This window comes from Vipera berus, assembly GCF_964194415.1.
Source record: "Vipera berus genome assembly, chromosome: 11".
Lineage (NCBI taxonomy): Eukaryota > Metazoa > Chordata > Lepidosauria > Squamata > Viperidae > Vipera > Vipera berus.
Genome location: NC_138214.1, coordinates 14,693,651 through 14,711,673, shown reverse-complemented (window position 1 = coordinate 14,711,673; position 18,023 = coordinate 14,693,651). Strand labels below are relative to the sequence as shown.

Below are 18,023 nucleotides of genomic sequence, written 5' to 3'. Positions count from 1 at the left end.
AGGGTCCCTTCTGACCCCATTATTCTGTGTTCTGTATCAGAGGTCCCCAACCTTTTGGGCACCAGGGACCAGTTCCGTGGAGAGAGGTTTTTCCATGAACCGGAGGGGGCCTGGTTTTGTCTGCTGCCTGCATCTCACAGATGGGGCTTTGCTTGTTTGTGCAGACTGGTTGCTGGCATGCCGTGGCCCAACACTGGTCTAAAAACCAGGGGTTGGGGACCCCTGTTCTATATGTTCTATATTTTAATTTTGTTGTTCGTTTGAGAGACCTTTCACCGCCCATTGAGGCAGCTTAGTCCAGTTGCAAATTCAACCTTCAGACAACTTCAGACAATTCTACCTGGATGATTGAAAGTCTTCATCGGCATTTTGCAACACACTTTGGGGAGAAAGCCTCTGAGGTTGGTGTGGCAGGAGTTGGTACATTCTAGGGACTCTGCCTAGCTGCCTTGCTCTGACTGAGGAAGCTGCCTGGATGGGCAATGAAACATCTCTCAAACTAACAACAAAATTAGTCCATTTGCAATGTTTCAACCTTCAGACAACTCTACCTGTATGATTGAGAATCTTCATCGACACATTGATGTAGAATTTAGCCCCTGACATAGGGCTTCAGAAGTTGTGGGGATCTCATGATTATGTAAGCATTTGCTACAGTTATGACACCCATTTTTCTCTTTTCACACCAACCCAAGATCAAGTGTTTATCCTTCAACCCCGATTAATATATGTGGTGCTTCCCTCTCTCTCCCTGCCCTCCCCTTTCTGAAAATAGTCTGTTGTTAAAACACTTTTGCGGGTGTTTCAATATCAAAATGTGCTTTCTGGCTTTAGGGAATTACATACAAATGTAAGACTCTAACATGTTGGATTTCATGCATGTAGCACAGCGTAGAGATCCTAGCAGCCCCTTTCCCCCCACGTTCATCAAAAGCAATTCAAAGCCTGGAGGTAGCAGCGTGCCAACATAAATGATTTGCAAAGGTCTTGAGATGTGGCCTTTGAATTCGTTTGCCCGTGATCTCAAACCTCGTGCTGCTTTGGTTCGATGCCCAGCTTCACGAATGAAAAAGAGAAGCAAGGAAGAAAATCAGCCTGCGTTCTTCAGTAGTAAAATCATTCAGAAGCGTTTCTTTTTTATGCTGTGTGACAATGCGAACATAAAAAGGCTTCAGCCACCCATCCATCTGGTAGGAAGACAAAATGAGAGTGTCTTTGCAAAGTCAGCTAAGTCTCTGCGTGCCCAAATAACTTGGGTGCCAGCAAGCAAACCACTGAGGTTATTACACGCACGAAGATATTAGAGCAGGGGTGTCAAACTCAATTTCATTGAGGGCCGCATCAGCATTGCGGTTGCCCTCAGGGGACCGGGTGGGTATGGCCAGGGTGGGCGTGGCCTACTGGGTGGGCGTGGCTAAAGTGCGTATGGCCTACTGGGTGGGCGTGGCCAGCTCTACATCGTTCGCATCAAGGGTGCCTATGGGGGCCCGGGCAGGAGTGGGAGAGATCTGAGGGTCTCTGGCAGAAGGAGGGTCTCTGGGCCGGGGCCAAGGCAGTGGGGGCCGTTCCCGCACTGTTTCCAGGATGGCTTCACGGGCCACATGAAACCACTTCGCGGGCCGGATCTGGCCCCCGGGCCTTGTGTTTGACATGTCTGTATTAGAGACAGGAGAAATCTTGGGTTTGGGTTTTGCTTTTTTTTTGCTGAAAATGGAAAAAAATAAACTGGTGATTTATGGATTTGCTGATTGAATATGGGTTGAATATGGAAAGAAGAGAATTAGGTAATTTAACGAGGGACGAATGAGGATAAAATTGTAACTCTACAGATCAGAAACTGCCTCTTTGTATAGCTTTTTCTTTCTTTTCTTTGCACCTCATTCTACAATCTTCTTTGCTTCATATTTTCCTTTTTCTTCTTGCTTTCTATATTCCATGTTTACTGCTATGAAAAATGTTTAGTAAAAATTAAATATAGAAAAAAAGAATACTGGGGGGTGGGGGGAAAGAGTCTAGGAGAAAGGAAAAGAAATATTGGGTGAAGCTAAGGGAGAAATGTCCCTAAAGCATTTGAATCATGGTCTAAAAAAGGGGCGTCCAGCCTTGGAAACTTTAAAGCCTTTGGACTTCAACTCCCAGAATTGAGATGGATGGCTGGGGAATTCTGGGAGTTGGAAGTCCACAAGTCTTAAAAGTTGCCAAGGTTGGGAAACGCTGGCCTGCACATCCACCTGGCTGTGCGAATAAAAATGCCTAGCAAGACCACTAGTTCAGCCATTTGCCGTGAAGGTTGAAGACCCTTTTTATCTGCAGGATCCAATCTGGGTCGGTCACTGGGACCAGAGGCTTAGTCTTCTGAGCTTTTGGTCTTGTGCTGCAGCTGAAACGTCTCTCTACAGAATGTGTGCTTTGGGCTATTCCAGCTTATCAGGTACTTAGAAGCCGAAGACTTGTCAGCACAAGGAAACAACAGCCAGTGACTTAATAGCCCACCGTCAACACACCAATCAACAACAAAAAAAAGCCACACACAACCACGCACCACATAAATACTATGCCTAGAATAATCCAAATCACACACTCTTTCTTGAGCAGGGGGCTGGACTAGAAGACCTCCAAGCTCCCTTCCAGCTCTGTTCTAGTCCACTCCAGTCTATTTTCTATTGTATTCTATATTCTATTCTATATTCTAGTCTATTCCAGTCTATTTTCTAGTCTGTTCTGTTCTATTCTATTCTCTATTCTATTCTATTCTATTCTATTCTATTCTAGTCTAGTCTATTCTATTCTATTCTATTCCATTCCATTCCCATCCCATCCTACATTCTATTCTATTCTATTCTATTCTATTCTATTCTATTCTATTCTATTCTATTCTATTCTATTCTATTCTATTCCATTCCATTCCATTCCATTCCATTCCATTCCATTCCCATCCCATCCTACATTCTATTCTATTCTATTCTATTCTATTCTATTCTATTCTATTCTATTCTATTCTATTCTATTCTGTGCTATGCTATGCTATTCTATTCTATTCTATTCTATTCTATTCTATTCCATTCCATTCCATTCCATTCCATTCCATTCCATTCCATTCCATTCCCATCCCATCCTACATTCTATTCTATTCTATTCTATTCTATTCTATTCTATTCTATTCTATTCTATTCTATTCTATTCTATGTTCTGTTCTATTCTATTTTCTGTTCGATATTTTATTCCCTATTCTATTCTATTCTATTCTATTCTATTCTATTCTATTCTATTCTATTCTATTCATTCCTTATTCTATTCTATTCTATTCTATTCTATTCTATTCTATTCTATTCCATTCTATTCCATTCTATTCTATTCTATTCTATTCTATTCTGTGTTCTGTTCTATATTTTCTGTTCTATATTTTATTCCCTATTCTATTCTATTCTATTCTATTCTATTCCCTGAGGATGGGCTTCAGCACAAATCCGAAAGCTCAGAAGGCTCAACCTCTCATCCCAGTGACCGACCAGACTGGATCCTGCAACATTATCCTGGGATGCATACGGTCTATTTACCCTCTTTAATCTGTCCTGTTTGAGCCTCTTGGTTGAGTTTGGTTGCGCTAATGCTTTCTTCCCATCGGCTGTTCCCTTTTTCCAGATGAACCCGTTGCTGCAATAAGCTTGGGAACCATTGGCAAGCCCTGCAATTACAGTGGGATCATTTACCAACATGAGGAGATGTTTGTCATAGAAGGAATCTTCAGAGACAAACAACCCAATCAGTGTGAGCAGTGCAGTTGTTCTGTAAGTGAAGCCCCGGCTTCGGCCAGGCACAAATGGCTTTGATGTAAGAGAATATTTGTGTTCTGTCCCAGCATACGTGAGTCCTGTTAACTCACAAGGACCAACCCCTCTTTCAACAAGTAGGTTGGAAATGAAGGAAAAACAAACCCTTTTTTAATAGTATTTACAGACCTGCAAAATGTCCCAAAGCAAAAGGCAAACAAAACACGATTCAAACGGAGAATTTTTCACAGGCAAGGCAATCAGAACATGATCCCATGAAACTTGAGTCCTTTGCAAACGGTTGCCTTCAGCAACCAGCACCGCCCACACCTTCCCTTTTTATTTTTTATTTTTTTTTATTTATTTTTTTTTTTGGCCCAAGATGGCGACGGACGCAACCTAAGCTTCGGGCGCTTTTCGAGGGCTCCAAGGAATTCGCTTAGGGAGGCCCACGGTATGGACAGGCGACTCTGGGGGTGGGGGAGTTAACAAACAGCTGCTGGGCGCTATTCTTTGCGGCGCTGAGCCCCCCCCCCTCCAAACTAGCGGCGCTGGAGAACTGCCGCCTCCCGACCTGTCGAGCTCTATTATGGCGCCGAACGCTGTTGCAGCGCCGTGAAGCCCGGGACGCCTTGCCTGATTTTTCTTTTCTGCCGGCTTGCCGAGGTGACTCTGGGGATTGGGAGGACTCTGGAACAGCTGCTGGGCGCTGCTCCTCGTGGCGCTGAGTCCCCCCCCCCTCCGAACTGTCAGCTTGTTGCTCTGAACTGTCGGCTCTTGAGAACTGCCTGCCTGCCGATCTGCCGAGCTTCGCTATGGCGTTGAGCACTGCGACAGCGATGTGAAGTCTGGGATGCCTTCCTTGCTTCCCTCTTCTGCCGGCTTGCCGAGGCGTCTCTGGGGATTGGGGGGATTTTAAAACAGCTGCTGGGCGCTGCTTTTTTGTGGTGCTCAGCCCCCCCCCCAGTTAGCGGCTTCTGATTTGAACTGCGGCGTTTGAGATTTTGCCTGCCTGCCGACCTGCTGTTCTCCGCTATGGCGCCGAGAAGTCCGGGACGCCTTGCCCTGCCTTCCTTCTTTCTGCCTGTTCGCCGTGAATACCCTCTGCTTGTCGGAGGGGCAGCGGCGACGATCCCCACCGGTCAGAGATCTTCTTACGATCACCAGCTGGCTGGCGCCGTTTTTGGCGGCGCGGAGCCTTTTTCTCCTCCCGGATGGTGGCTGCAGATGGTGGGCCTGGTCATCGGCCCCGGCGGACATGTTGGCGAATTCCCGGACTTAATACATCTGCTGGGATTGCCTCTCTCTGCCGTTAGAAGATTGCCTGGACTGGCGGATGGGTGCTTGGGAAAGAATGTTCCTGTTCTTCCCCCCCCCCCCCCCGGACTGGTGGCGCTGGCCGGAGATGCGAGGATTGACAGAGGCCTGGCCTGCCTGTTCTTATTTTTCCGGCTGACAGGCAGGCATTATGGCTAGCTCCATGCCTGATGGGAACTAAGATCCCTCCTATTGATAGTCCAGTGTGGCTGGGACCGGACCGTGGTGGGAGGACGGTTTTGGACTGGCCAGTAACCACCTCACTGGTGTGAGAGACCAGTTGGGGTGGCCCTGGCTCAGGATCCCCTTTTCTCTCTCTGCTCCTGATTGGACTCCTCAGCCGGAGTGAGAGGACGACTGAGGTTGTCCCTTGGATTTCCATCTCAGGTGAGAGCTGAGATGGCTTTGCAGACTAGGAGATGTGCCTACTGGACTTTTTACCATCTATACACCATCATTGAGCGATCCTTTGGACACAACATCTGCCCTAAAAGACTATCTCAGCGCAGTATGATTTATTATTACTCCGAAGCGGACTTGTATGCCCTTAGGGCAGTTCCTGCCTCATGGGCGCGACCTGTCGCCTGTTTCCATACTCCCCTTAATGACGATCCCAAGCTTTGGGATTCCGAGAGGTGGCTGGGCTTAGATAGGGGCCTCGAGTCAAGACATGCTAAGAGGCCCCTGATAAAATTTTTAGCCGGTTATTTTAAGAGGTTAGGGAGGGGGAGGGAGGGGGGGGAGGGAGGGAATCTTTAACCGGCACTCAGTCTGGTCCTGTTAGAGGTCCTGACGGGACGGGGTCGGGGGAGGTGGCTGCTGGTTCTGGGAATGTGGGGGTGGGGCTTCAAATCCCCACGGCGATAGGGAATGGCAGCAGGTGTTTGCGCGGAAGGCCATATCAACATCTGGGATCGCGCCCCCGCTATCTCCGAGCGGTGGCGCGCTCCGACCCTCCGGTTAGCACCCTCCTACCCGGGGATGAGGGTGATCAGGCCCCTGAGCTCAGGTTGGTCTATTTTAACGCTAGATCCGTAGTTAACAAAGCTCCCCTCATCCGTGATCTGATCGAGGAGGAATGTGCGGATCTGGCGTGCATCACGGAAACTTGGTTGGGTTCGGAGGGAGGGGTGCCTCTCACCGAGTTATGCCCACCAGGTTTCCGGGTGCTGCACCAGCCACGGGCTCAGGGCAGGGGTGGTGGGGTGGCAGTGGTTATTCGGGAGACTTTGTGTCCCCGGGAGGCCACCATTGTCCAGATGGCCGGGAGTGAATCCCTCCTCTTGAGATGTGGTCCTCGGGTTCAGTTGGGCTTGTTGCTCACATACCTGGCGCCCAGCTGTGTGGCAACAGCCCTGCCTGAGCTGCTCGACACCCTCTCAGGGTTGGCGGTGGAGTTCCCCAGGCTTATAGTCCTGGGTGACTTCAACCTGCCATCACTGGGGGGGTCGTCGGAGTTAGCTCGGGAGTTCATGGCTTCCATGACAGCCATGGGCCTGACCCAGGTTATTGAGGGCCCTACTCACGAGGGGGATCATACTCTCGACCTGGTGTTCCTGTCTGGACAGTGGTTGGATGATCTGGGAGGGGGTTCTCCGTCTATCACCCCTCTGTCATGGTCAGATCATTACCTCCTGAGGCTGGTTTTCCGTCATGCCATCCCCCGCCGCTGGGCGGCGGAACCGACCAGGTGGTTCCGCCCCAGGCGCCTAATGGACCCGGACCGGTTCCAGAGGGCGCTTGGGCCGATACCTATCACCCTTACCCACAGCCCAGTCGAGGCTCTGGTGGAGGCCTGGGAAACGGCTGCCACCAGGGCACTCGACTGTGTTGTACCCATGCGACCTCTGACTCGGCGCAGATCCCGTTGGGCTCCATGGTTCTCGGTGGAGCTCCGGGAGATGAAGCGTCGGAGACGAGGTCTAGAGAGCGGTTGGAGATCCAGCCGATCCGAATCCGACCGATTGCAGTTAAGAACCTTTATAAGGTCTTATCTTGCGGCGATAAGGACGGCGAAGTCTAACTACTTTGCCGCCCTTGTCGCGTCCGCAGATAATCGCCCGGCCGCCCTGTTTAGGGTGACTCGCTCCCTCCTTAACCAGGAGGTGAGGGAGGATCCCCTGCAGGGACGAGCCGAGGAGTTCAGTCATCATCTGACGGACAAAATCGCTCGGATCCGGACCGGCTTGGACTCTGACTGGGCAGAGTCTGATGTGGAGGAATCAGGCGGTCTTGAGCATGTTATCTGGACTGAGTTCGACCCTGTTTCCCCTGATGATGTGGACAGGATCATGGGGAGACTGAGCTCCACCACCTGTTTGTTGGATCCGTGCCCCTCCTGGCTAGCTTATGCGGCTCGGGAGGGAACACGAGGCTGGTTCCATGCAGTAATAACTGCTTCTTTGAAGGAGGGTGTCTTCCCTGCCGCCTTGAAGGAGGCGGTGGTGAGACCCCTCCTCAAGAAGCCTGCTTTGGACCCGGCTGTTTTAAACAACTATCGTCCAGTCTCCAACCTTCGCTTTTTGGCGAAGGTTGTTGAGAGTGTGGTGGCGCATCAGCTCCCTCTGTTCCTGGAGGAAACTGATTATCTGGACCCGTACCAATCGGGCTTCAGGCCCGGACACAGCACGGAGACGGCATTGGTCGCGCTGGTGAATGATCTCTGGAGGGCTAGGGACAGGGGTTGCTCCTCTGTCCTGGTCCTATTAGATCTCTCAGCGGCTTTCGATACCATCGACCATGGTATCCTGCTGCGGCGTCTCAGGGGGTTGGGAGTGGGAGGCACCGTGTTACGGTGGTTCTCCTCCTACCTCCAGGGCCGCTCGCAGTCGGTGTTGACAGGAGGGCAGAGATCCGCCCCGAGGCCTCTCATTTGTGAAGTCCCTCAGGGGTCGGTTCTCTCGCCTCTCCTGTTCAACATCTATATGAAGCCGCTGGGCGAGATCATTCGTAGTTTTGGGGTGGGGTATCACCAGTACGCTGATGATACCCAACTTTTTCTTTCCACCCCGAACCAACCCAGTGATGCCCTCTCCGTGATGTCCCGGTGCCTGGAGGCGGTTCAGGTCTGGATGGGGAGAAACAGGCTTCGTCTCAATCCCGCCAAGACTGAGTGGCTGTGCATATCGGCGTCTCGGGTTAACCAAGTTATTCCACCTCTAATGATGGGGGGTGAGGTGTTACCCCCCGTTGATAGGGCTCGCAACTTGGGCGTCCTCCTGGATTCACGGCTCAATTTTGAAGATCACATAGGAGCCGTGACCAGGGGGGCTTTTGCACAGGTTCGCCTGGTGCGCCAGTTGCGTCCCTATCTGGACCGAGACGCCCTACGCACAGTCACTCATGCGCTTGTGACCTCCCGTTTGGACTACTGTAACGCTCTCTACATGGGGCTGCCCTTGAAGACCACTCGGAGGCTTCAACTGGTGCAGAATGCGGCCGCGCGAGTTGTAATGGGGGTTTCCCGATACTCCCATGTAACACCTCTACTCCGCGAGCTGCATTGGCTTCCGGTTGCCCTCCGGGTGAAATTCAAGGTGCTGGTTATTACCTATAAAGCCCTACATGGCCTGGGTCCGGGGTATCTGAGGGAACACCTGCTGCCGGCTTCAAACGCCCTTCGCCCAGTGCGCTCCCACAGGGAGGGTCTGCTCAGGGTTCCGCCGGTGAGAGATTGCCGGCGGGTGACACCCAGGGATAGGGCCTTCTCAGTGGGAGCGCCTGCCCTCTGGAACCAGCTGCCGGTGGAGCTGAGAACTGCCCCCGACCTCCGATCATTCCGCCGGGGCCTGAAGACCTGGCTCTTTGAGCTCTCGGGCCCAGGCTGAGGAGAATTTTTTAATTGGGGTTTTAATCGTGTACAGGGTCAATTTAATATTTTTTAATATGGTTTTAACTTTTGTATGTTGGATTTTTTTTAATTCCCTGTAAACCGCCCTGAGTCCTCAGGGAAAGGGCGGTATACAAATGCAACTAAATAAATAAATAAATAAATAAATTATACAGCCCCTAGGCATTGCTTCTCAATGCCTTCTCCTCCTCCCTTGGAGCTGCCCCATTGTCTCCCTCTGTTTTGCTCTTGTTACCTTTCGGTGTTTGCGAGCGTCTATGATGTCTTCCAGATGTGAGTCCTCAGAGTCTGACTCAGCTTCCCAGCACAGCTGGGTCTCAGCCTGAGCGCGAGTGGAAGGGCCAGGCTCTTCATCAGATTGTAAGTCCTGGAGCTCATCAGAGCCTTCCTCCGACTCTGATGGCTCGCCAGGCCCCTCCTCCTCCTCCTCCTCTGATTCCCCGAACTCAGCTGCCAGGTCCACTGGCTGGCACAGAATCACAACAATTTGTAGCTCAGGGTTGAACGGTGGAGTCCTTGGTGCTCTCTGAGCTTTAACAAATTCAGATTTTGGCCATCAAGACACAAGAGAAGAATAAATAGACCTTTGGAACCGTTTACCGGTGGAGCTCCGGACGGCTCCTGACCTTCGCTCCTTCCGACGTGACCTAAAAACATATTTATTTGAACAAGCCGGCCTGGTCTGATGGGTTTAGGGGTATTTTAACATTTTGTATTAATCTATTGAATTGGGCTGTTGTATTTAATATTTCTTTTAATTTTTATATATTGTATTTTATTGTATTGCCCTGTACACCGCCCTTAGTCCTTCAGGAGAAGGGCGGTATAAAAATTAAATAAATAAATAAATAAATAAATAAATAAATAAATAAATAAATAAATAAATAAATATAAATAAATAAAAAATAAAATAAAATAAAATAAATAAAAATAAATAAAATATTTGTGCATATTTCTAGCTCTGATTTTGGAGCAAGGGACTTCTCTTTTGTCATTCTAGAAGGGAATGTCCCTCCTTCCCACCCCAATTCAAGGAATCCATTCTGCCACCCTGGAATCTTGGATTAACTTCCCAGGAGCTTCAAGCTTCCCCAAATTCAGTTTGAAAGCTACGTATACAAATAGGATACTTGAGTACCGTAGTTTCACTTTGCTGTTTTTTGCCCTGCGGCTGGAGAGATTTCAAAGGATTCGTTTTTTGTGCCTCCTGATAAAATAAGTCAAGGAGATACTCTTCTGGGGAATCTCATATCTTTTGCAGAGGTTGTTGATCCTGTTAACCTTCACTGCAGTTTAAAACACTTCCAAACACTTCCCAAAAAGAAAAAGAAAAAGAAACAATTGCTTTGTTTGCATTGCTTTGTTGTATAAGTGCCGCAACCCAGTTTGAGTTTTGTTTGATTCTTTACTGCAGGAAGGAGAAGTATATTGTGCCTTGAAGACCTGTCCCAAATTAACTTGCACTTCTCCAGTCTCCGGGACTGACTCTTGCTGTCAAGTTTGCAAAGGTAAGTAGTATCACCAGCACCAACTTCATCATCACATTATCATTATTAGGAGGCCTGGTGGCGCAGTGGTTCAAGTGCAGTATTGCAGGCAAACTCTGCCCACAGCCAGTTCGGTCAGGCCGGACATGTCATCAGGAAGCCACGCCCACCCCATTGCCGGCAATGGCGAAAAAGCTCCAATACGTTGCACAACATCATGTGACGTCACGAGTTTGACATGTCTGACTTAGAGACTCCTGTAAAGGACTGTGAAACACTATAGGGCAGTATATAAGCCTAATTTAAGGGTCTTCAAACTTGGCAACTTTAAGACTTGTGGAATTCAATTTCCAGAATTCCTCAACTGGCTGGCTGAGGAATTCTGGGAGTTGAAGTCCACAAGTCTTAAAAGTTGCCAAGTTTGGAGACCCCTGGCCTAAATGCTATTGCTATCACTATGAATGCATAGGGCTCCTCTGTGTCTTGTGCCTTATATTTTGGATTCAGGTTCAGAGAACATAGTAGTAAAACTCTTGAGGGCTTTACCAAAAGGTTACATACTCGGAAGGCAATTGTTATAGGACTTTTCCTGGTGAGCAATTAAGTCACACTTTCCAATTTATTAACAGGTAAAAGACACTCTTGAACTGTCTTTCCTGTGCAAAAAACATCTGAGAATGGATTAAAATGTAATTATATCTTAATGTAATAAACTATTATATGACTACATTAATATATTAACATTGATATCTAATATTAATTAAGGAAGAATAATATATATTTAATTCCTTTGGGTCGGTTTTCACTGATGGTACTTATCTGGACAATTCCCTGTACTTTACTTGGCAACATTTTTTAGAAGTAATCCGCCATTTTCTTCTTCCTAGGGCTGAGAGGGAGTGGTTGGCCCAAGATCACAGACATGGCTTCATACCCAAGGCAGGACTAGAACTCATGCTTTCCTGGGGTCTAGCCTGCTTCCTTTAACCATAACATCAAACTAGTTCTCAGGGAAGATTAATCTGGGGTCTTTTCACACTAGTCCAGAGAGAGAGTAGTTACTGAAAGAGGAAAACCAGTCAATGAATGGGTGCTGTATAAAATTTGAATTGCAACTGTATTTCCCAATAAAAATGGGGTCATGAATGGCAGCTTGACTTCCTGGTCAAAGCCAAAATAAATAACTTCTCCATCTTCTCCAATGGAAAAATATGTAAAAATACAATGTAAGCCTTGCATAATGCATTTGAGAACGTTGAGAGATAAACTTGCATATTGTGAATGAGACGTTTGTTGAACGTTCAATACTATTGAAAGGCAAATTTGCTTGGACTTCTTAGATTCCATCAGAATGTTATGGACATTTTGGGGTGAAACCATAGCCAAATAAACATATTTACCCCTTGCCAGATAGACTTCAGTGAGCTAGCCAGTTGTGTTCTTATTCCTCCCCACTCTTCCTTTGGCAAGGGCTCAATCACAAATGTCTCCCAGGATTTATTTATTTTTTTGACATTGTTGTCTCTTGTGCAGATGAAGAGTCACTGAGAGACCTGGATTATGACCTCCTTCGTCAGCCAGCCAACCGTGAAGTTGTAAGTCAACTTGTCTTAGCAGCATCTCCATTGAGGGGAAGGCACATCCCAGGCAAAATTATTATAACTGAGATCTGGGTGTATTCTTTTTTCAGCATGAGAACCGGGCAGGATTCTGTTGCAGGAAAAACAAATGTTATTCAGATATCTTTAGCAACTGAGAGACCCACATGATGAATTAAACATTATTTTTGCATGTTTCTGTCTTCACTCTAGTGAGTCGGGTGGATGTGACCAGCAAGAGACAGTCCCTCAGATAACCTGGTCCCCAGCCATGTAACCGACATAGCCTATGAGCAACTGTAATGCAAACAAGCTAGAATTTAATCCAATGTATATGTATATGTATATGTATATGTATATGTATATGTATATGTATATGTATATGTATATGTATATGTATATGTACTGTATATGTACTGTATATGTATATGTATATGTATATGTATATGTATATGTATATGTATATGTATATGTATATGTATATGTATATGTATATGTATATATGTGTATGTGTATGTATACTGCTCAAAAAAATAAAGGGAACACAAAATAAGACATCCTATTATTAAATACAGTACATTGTGTTGTTTAAGTGTTCCCTTTATTTTTTTGAGCAGTATATATATGTATGTATATGTATATGTATATGTATATGTATATGTGTGTGTGTGTGTGTGTACATACACATGAAAAAGCAGGGATGCGGTGGCTCAGTGGGTTAGGACGCTGAGCTTGTCGATCAGAAGGTCGGCAGTTTGGCGGGTCAAATCCCGAGTGCCGCATAACAGAGTGAGCGCCTGTTACTCATCCCAGCTTCTGCCAACCTAGCAGTTCGAAAGCACATAAAAATGCAAGTAGAAAAATAGGGACCACTCCGGTGGGAAGGTAAGAGCGTTCCGTGCGCCTTTGGCGTCTAGTCATGCCGGCCACATGACCACGGAGACGTCCTCGGACAAGCGCTGGCTCTTCGGCTTTGAAACAGAGATGAGCACCGGCCCCTAGAGTTGGAAACGACTAGCACGCATGTGCGGGGGAACCTTTACCTTTACCTTTATATATGAAAAAAACGGATTGTTATGAATTTTGGTTCAATGCAAATAATGCAAATTTTAACTGCATAATTATTAAGGCTTGGGGTTATCAGCCCTTTTTTATAGTATTCCACAGGAATGTCACTTCAGGTTGTAAGACAGGATTTTTCCTAGTTTGGTAATTGGCTTCTTCTGTCTACTTAAAAAAAATCTGTTTTGGGGATGGAGATAGATTCGATGATGTAACTTGGCCACTAGATTCTGTAGCTTATGTCAGGGGAAAAAACAAAATTTAACCCGAAGCCTGCATTCAGTCCAGCTGTTTGAGAAGATGGAAGATTCTTAGTGAGGTTAGTTAGTGGATGTTCTGACCTTCTGCTGTTTGTTGAAGCTGAAAAATCCCAGGGAATGTCACACTGTCTGGAGCTCCTGAGCAGGACTAAATGAGAAATTATACACCCAGTTTCATAATCCCAGTTATAAGCCCTGCTTTCTAAATGCTCCAATACTGGAAGTTTTTAAGAAGAGATTGGTCAACCATTGGTCTGAAATGGTCTAGGGCTTTCCTGCCTGAGCAGGGCGGGTTGGACTAGAAGACCTCCAAGGCCCCTTCCAACTCTGTTATTCTGTTATTCTACTTTGTCTTCACAAGTTATCTCTCCTCTCTCTTTTCTCCAGAGGCATTCTCCTCCTTCCCGGCCCGAGTCCTCAACCAGCAGTCCTAGGCTAGCCAACATCATCCTACGACAAGCTGCAGGCGGAGATCACGACAGACCTCTACCAAATTATTCACAAAAATCCGGAACCATTGTACACATCATCCTTAACAACCAACAGAAAGTTGGAGAAGGTACAGAGATGTCCTTTTTAGCAATGTTCTTCTGATTGCTAGGCAATCTGTTGAAAGGTCCCCAAAGGCCAATAGGATTGGAGAAATCTAGCCAGGCAACTTCTCCCCTCTTCCCAAATGGGAACAAAATTATTGTGAACACTTTTCTTTAATTATCTGGTCTCTCTGAGTTTTCCCATTGGATATGCTTTGTACCAGTGAACAAACCCACCTCTGGATTTTGACACACATTTTTCCCAGATTCAATTTTTTTTCTGGATTCCGGTGTAACCGTGTTTAGGTTTCTTGCCGTACAACGGCATCCCTAGCTTATTCTGCATTGAGACCCGTTCCATGATACGTGATACGTCACAGACTGAGTTTACAACATCTGGGTGTCTTACTAGCAATGTAGAACATCTTCTAGAGTCATCCAACAATTGATGCACACTAATTATTGTAAGGTGGGCAGTCCCAAAGGTGCTTTTTTCCAAAAAGCAACTGGAGGTTTTTTTTTCTTTCCAAACATTTCACTTTTCAGACAAAATGTTTCTTCCATTGTGAAGCAAGTCCAGTTGCCTTTTGGAAAAAACACTTTTGAGACAACCATGACCTGGATTGAGAGTCTCCATAGACGTAATGTGGGCAGGCTTCAGAGCACCATAATTATATATGGCTGAGGCTGGGAAGACGTTCTAAGTCACTAAGATGTTGCAAGCCACAAAGGAGAGGGGGCCAACCTATTTTCCAAAAAAACCAGAAGGCAAGACAAGAAATAATGGATGGTAACTAATCAAGGAGAGAAGCAACCTAGAACTAAGGATCAATTTACTAACAGTGAGAACAATTAATCAATGGAACGGCTTGCCTTCAGAAGTTGTGGGTGCTCCGTCACTGGAGGTTTTCAAGAAGAGATTGGACAGCAGCCTTGGCTCTTTTATGACTTGTGGACTTCAACTCCCAGAATTCCTGAGCCAGCCATGCTGACACAGGAATTCTGGGAGTTGAAGTCCACAAGTCATAAAAGAGCCAAGGTTACCTACTCCAGGCATAGGGTCTCCTGCTTGAGCATGGGGTTGGACTAGGAGACCTCAAGGTCCCTTCCAACTCTGTCATTCTGTTGCTAGTGAGAGAAATGGCCATAGAATGAAATATTGTGGCCACTAAATCTCTGTTTCTTATATCTAAGATTTACATCCATTCCCTCATCCATTCTTTATTCTAGTGTGCATTTCAAATGGAAAAACCTACTCTCAGGGAGAAATTTGGCATCCATTCCTCCCAATATATGGCACTGTGGAGTGTGTCTTATGTACTTGCAATGGCACTAAGCCAGAATGCAAAGCAATCAGGTGTCCCCATCAGTATCCCTGTGAACAGCCGAAGAAAATTGAAGGGAAATGCTGCAAAGTTTGTCCAGGTAGGTTGACGACGTTGCATTGAATTGTAGAGGATACACGGTGGGTAAGACAGAAACAGTTTTGGGGTGTAAGCAAAATGGCTTGAGATACCCCTACGTATGATTTTCTCTCTCTTGCTGAGATTTTCCTGCCCTTTATTGGAGGTCTAAAGCAGGGAATGTCCAACCTTGGTAACTTTAAGACATGTGGACTTCAACTCCCAGAATTCACCAGCCAGCCATGAAATCCACAGGTCTTAAAATTGCCAAGGTTGGAAGCTCCTGGACTATAGTGATCTCTTGCAAAAAGGCATTGAAATTAGGCCAATGTGCTGTCCACTTATTTGAAAGTTGATCCTCAGGGAAATAATGTGTTTCCTGCATGGAGGTGTTCTAGAGTTGCTTGTTTCTTTATAACTATTATTGCAAATTTGCAAATTAAAACAAGGAAACTAACATAAAATATGAAAAAGATCAACCTAAGCAATACCTTTGGAGCTGACTCAATGTTTGTAAAGCTAAGACAGTCAAGAACCTTTTGCCCTCCACAAGCTAAATAGATTGGGAATTGACTGTAATTTCAGTATTTATGTAAGAGGACCAACACCTACACTTTAAGGTAGCTAATAGCGTAAGAGCTACGGACATTTTTGTTCTCCAAGCCAGGAAAATGGCTCAGATATAGGTCTGGTAGACTATCATGTTGTGCTTCTTCCAAGAGTATAGACTTCATTTTAAAGAGAATTTTGGTACATTGCACTGATTGGAATCCGAATCTGGAAAAATGCAGGAATATTGCAATGACTTGTAATTGTCAGCCTTCCAAGATAAAACTGACTTGGAAACAAAGGCATGCAAGCTAATACTACTTTTATTAAAGGTAAAGGTAAAGGTTCCCCTGCAAATGCGTGCTAGTCGTTTCCAACTCTAGGGGCTCATCTCTGTTTCAAAGCCAAAGAGCCAGCGCTTGTCCGAGGACGTCTCCGTGGTCATGTGGCCAGCATGACTAGACGCCAAAGGCGCACGGAACGCTGTTACCTTCTCACCGTAGTGGTCCCTATTTTTCTATTTGCATTTTTACATGCTTTCGAACTGCTAGGTTGGCAGAAGCTGGGATGAGTAACAGGCACTTATTACAAGGTTATAATAATCTTATTACAAGGTTATAAGAGAATCTTGCAAGAAATGTCCTGGCAATGAGAACAATTAACCTGTGCAACTGCTGCCTTCAAAAGCTGTGGGTGCTCCATTACTGGAGATTTATAAAAAGGGATTGGATAGCTACTTGTCTGGAATGGTATGGGGTCTTCTGCTTGAGCAGGGTTGGACTAGAAGACCTCCAATGTCCCTTCCAACTCTGATATTCTGTTAAGTCTGATTGCACTTCCTCCTGCTTATTCTGTTCCCATAACAAAATGAAGTACTACTATTGGACAATGTGAACACACGGTGGATTGGGGCAAGAGAATCTATTGTTTAGCTAAGCAAGTTTTTGCGCAGAAAAAACAGAGCTGTTTTTGCTTCTTCAGTTCCGAGATGGTGTATCCAATCAAGTTTTACCTTTCGGACTTTACAGTAATTGCCTTGCAGGATCCTTTCATTAGGTTTGCTAGTTGGACTTTTGACAGTTCATATCTGAGCTATTTTCTCAAATTATATTGCTGTCCTACACCAGGGGTAGGCAACCTTGGCTCTTTGATGACTCGTGGACTTCAACTCCCAGAATTCCTGAGCCAGCATGGCTCAGCATGGAAACCTCACCCTTTCCCCTCAGCATGGCCAGCTCAGGAATTCTGGGAGTTGAAGTCCACAAGTCATAAAAGGGCCAAGGTTGCCTACCCCTGCTATAGACCAACTCTACGTCCGGTGGAGCTACAGGTTTGTACCTTTAGAGCAGGGCTCTTCAAACCTGGCCCTTTTATGACTCCTGGACTTCAATTCCCAGAATTCCTGAGCCAGCATGGCTCAGCATGGAAACCTCACCCTTTCCCCTCAGCATGGCTGGCTGAGGAATTCTGGGAGCTGAAGTCCACGAGTCATAAAAGAGCCAAGGTTGCCTACCCCTGTCCTAGACTCAGATTTCTTTTATCTGTCTGTGGTATTGGTTGTGTCTCTTCCTCCCATTCCTCAAGATTATTTCTTCTGCCCATTACAGTAATTCAGATAAAAAAAGGAACTCTAAACCGGATAGGTGATCCCTGAGAATACACCCCATTGAATACAACGGGATTCCCATTGGAGTAAAAATGCACCCATAGAGGTGATACTGACTAGATCCCTAAAAATACAAACTAGCATTTGTTTTCTCTTACAGAAGAAATGGAAAGTCAGCTCTCTGACGATCAAGACTATTTCTGCGGTGAGGAGATATTTCCAGTTTACGAAGCCGTTCTCAACACTTCCAAAATAACCGTCCAAAAAAAAGTAGCCTTTCAAAAAAATGGAACGTCAAGAGTAGAGATCTACACCTGGATTTTTAAGAGAGGTGCTGAATTCTTTCTTTTTTCCAAGATCAAGCCCATAAGGAAGAGAGGAAATCAAGTTTCTTGGGGGGGGGGAATGGCAGGGGCAGTGAAGCAGATCCCCCATGTTGTGTCTTTAGGATTGTAAAAATGCTCCTGATACAGAAAGATTTGGATCACTGAGTAGCTGTCTCAAGTGATTACATTATGGAAAAGCATTTTTTTAAAAAAATAAAATGAGAATTTTCCACTAAAAAAAGGCTCTCCCAAATGAGTTGAG

At 46.1% G+C, this 18,023-nt stretch overlaps 1 protein-coding gene across 1 annotated transcript in view; it reads left to right on the top strand.

Moving 5' to 3' along the window:
- The window catches only part of CHRDL1 (chordin like 1), a gene marked incomplete at its 5' end in the record, with an annotated part of 114,282 nt that overhangs the window by 90,539 nt on the left and 5,720 nt on the right, over positions 1-18,023 (top strand). Inside the window, 6 exons of the mRNA XM_081336438.1 lie at positions 3,643-3,788; positions 10,352-10,445; positions 11,958-12,019; positions 13,732-13,903; positions 15,108-15,302; positions 17,596-17,766. Coding sequence (XP_081192564.1) covers positions 3,643-3,788; positions 10,352-10,445; positions 11,958-12,019; positions 13,732-13,903; positions 15,108-15,302; positions 17,596-17,766 — 840 coding nt within the window. The remainder of the gene's footprint in view (positions 1-3,642; positions 3,789-10,351; positions 10,446-11,957; positions 12,020-13,731; positions 13,904-15,107; positions 15,303-17,595; positions 17,767-18,023) is intronic.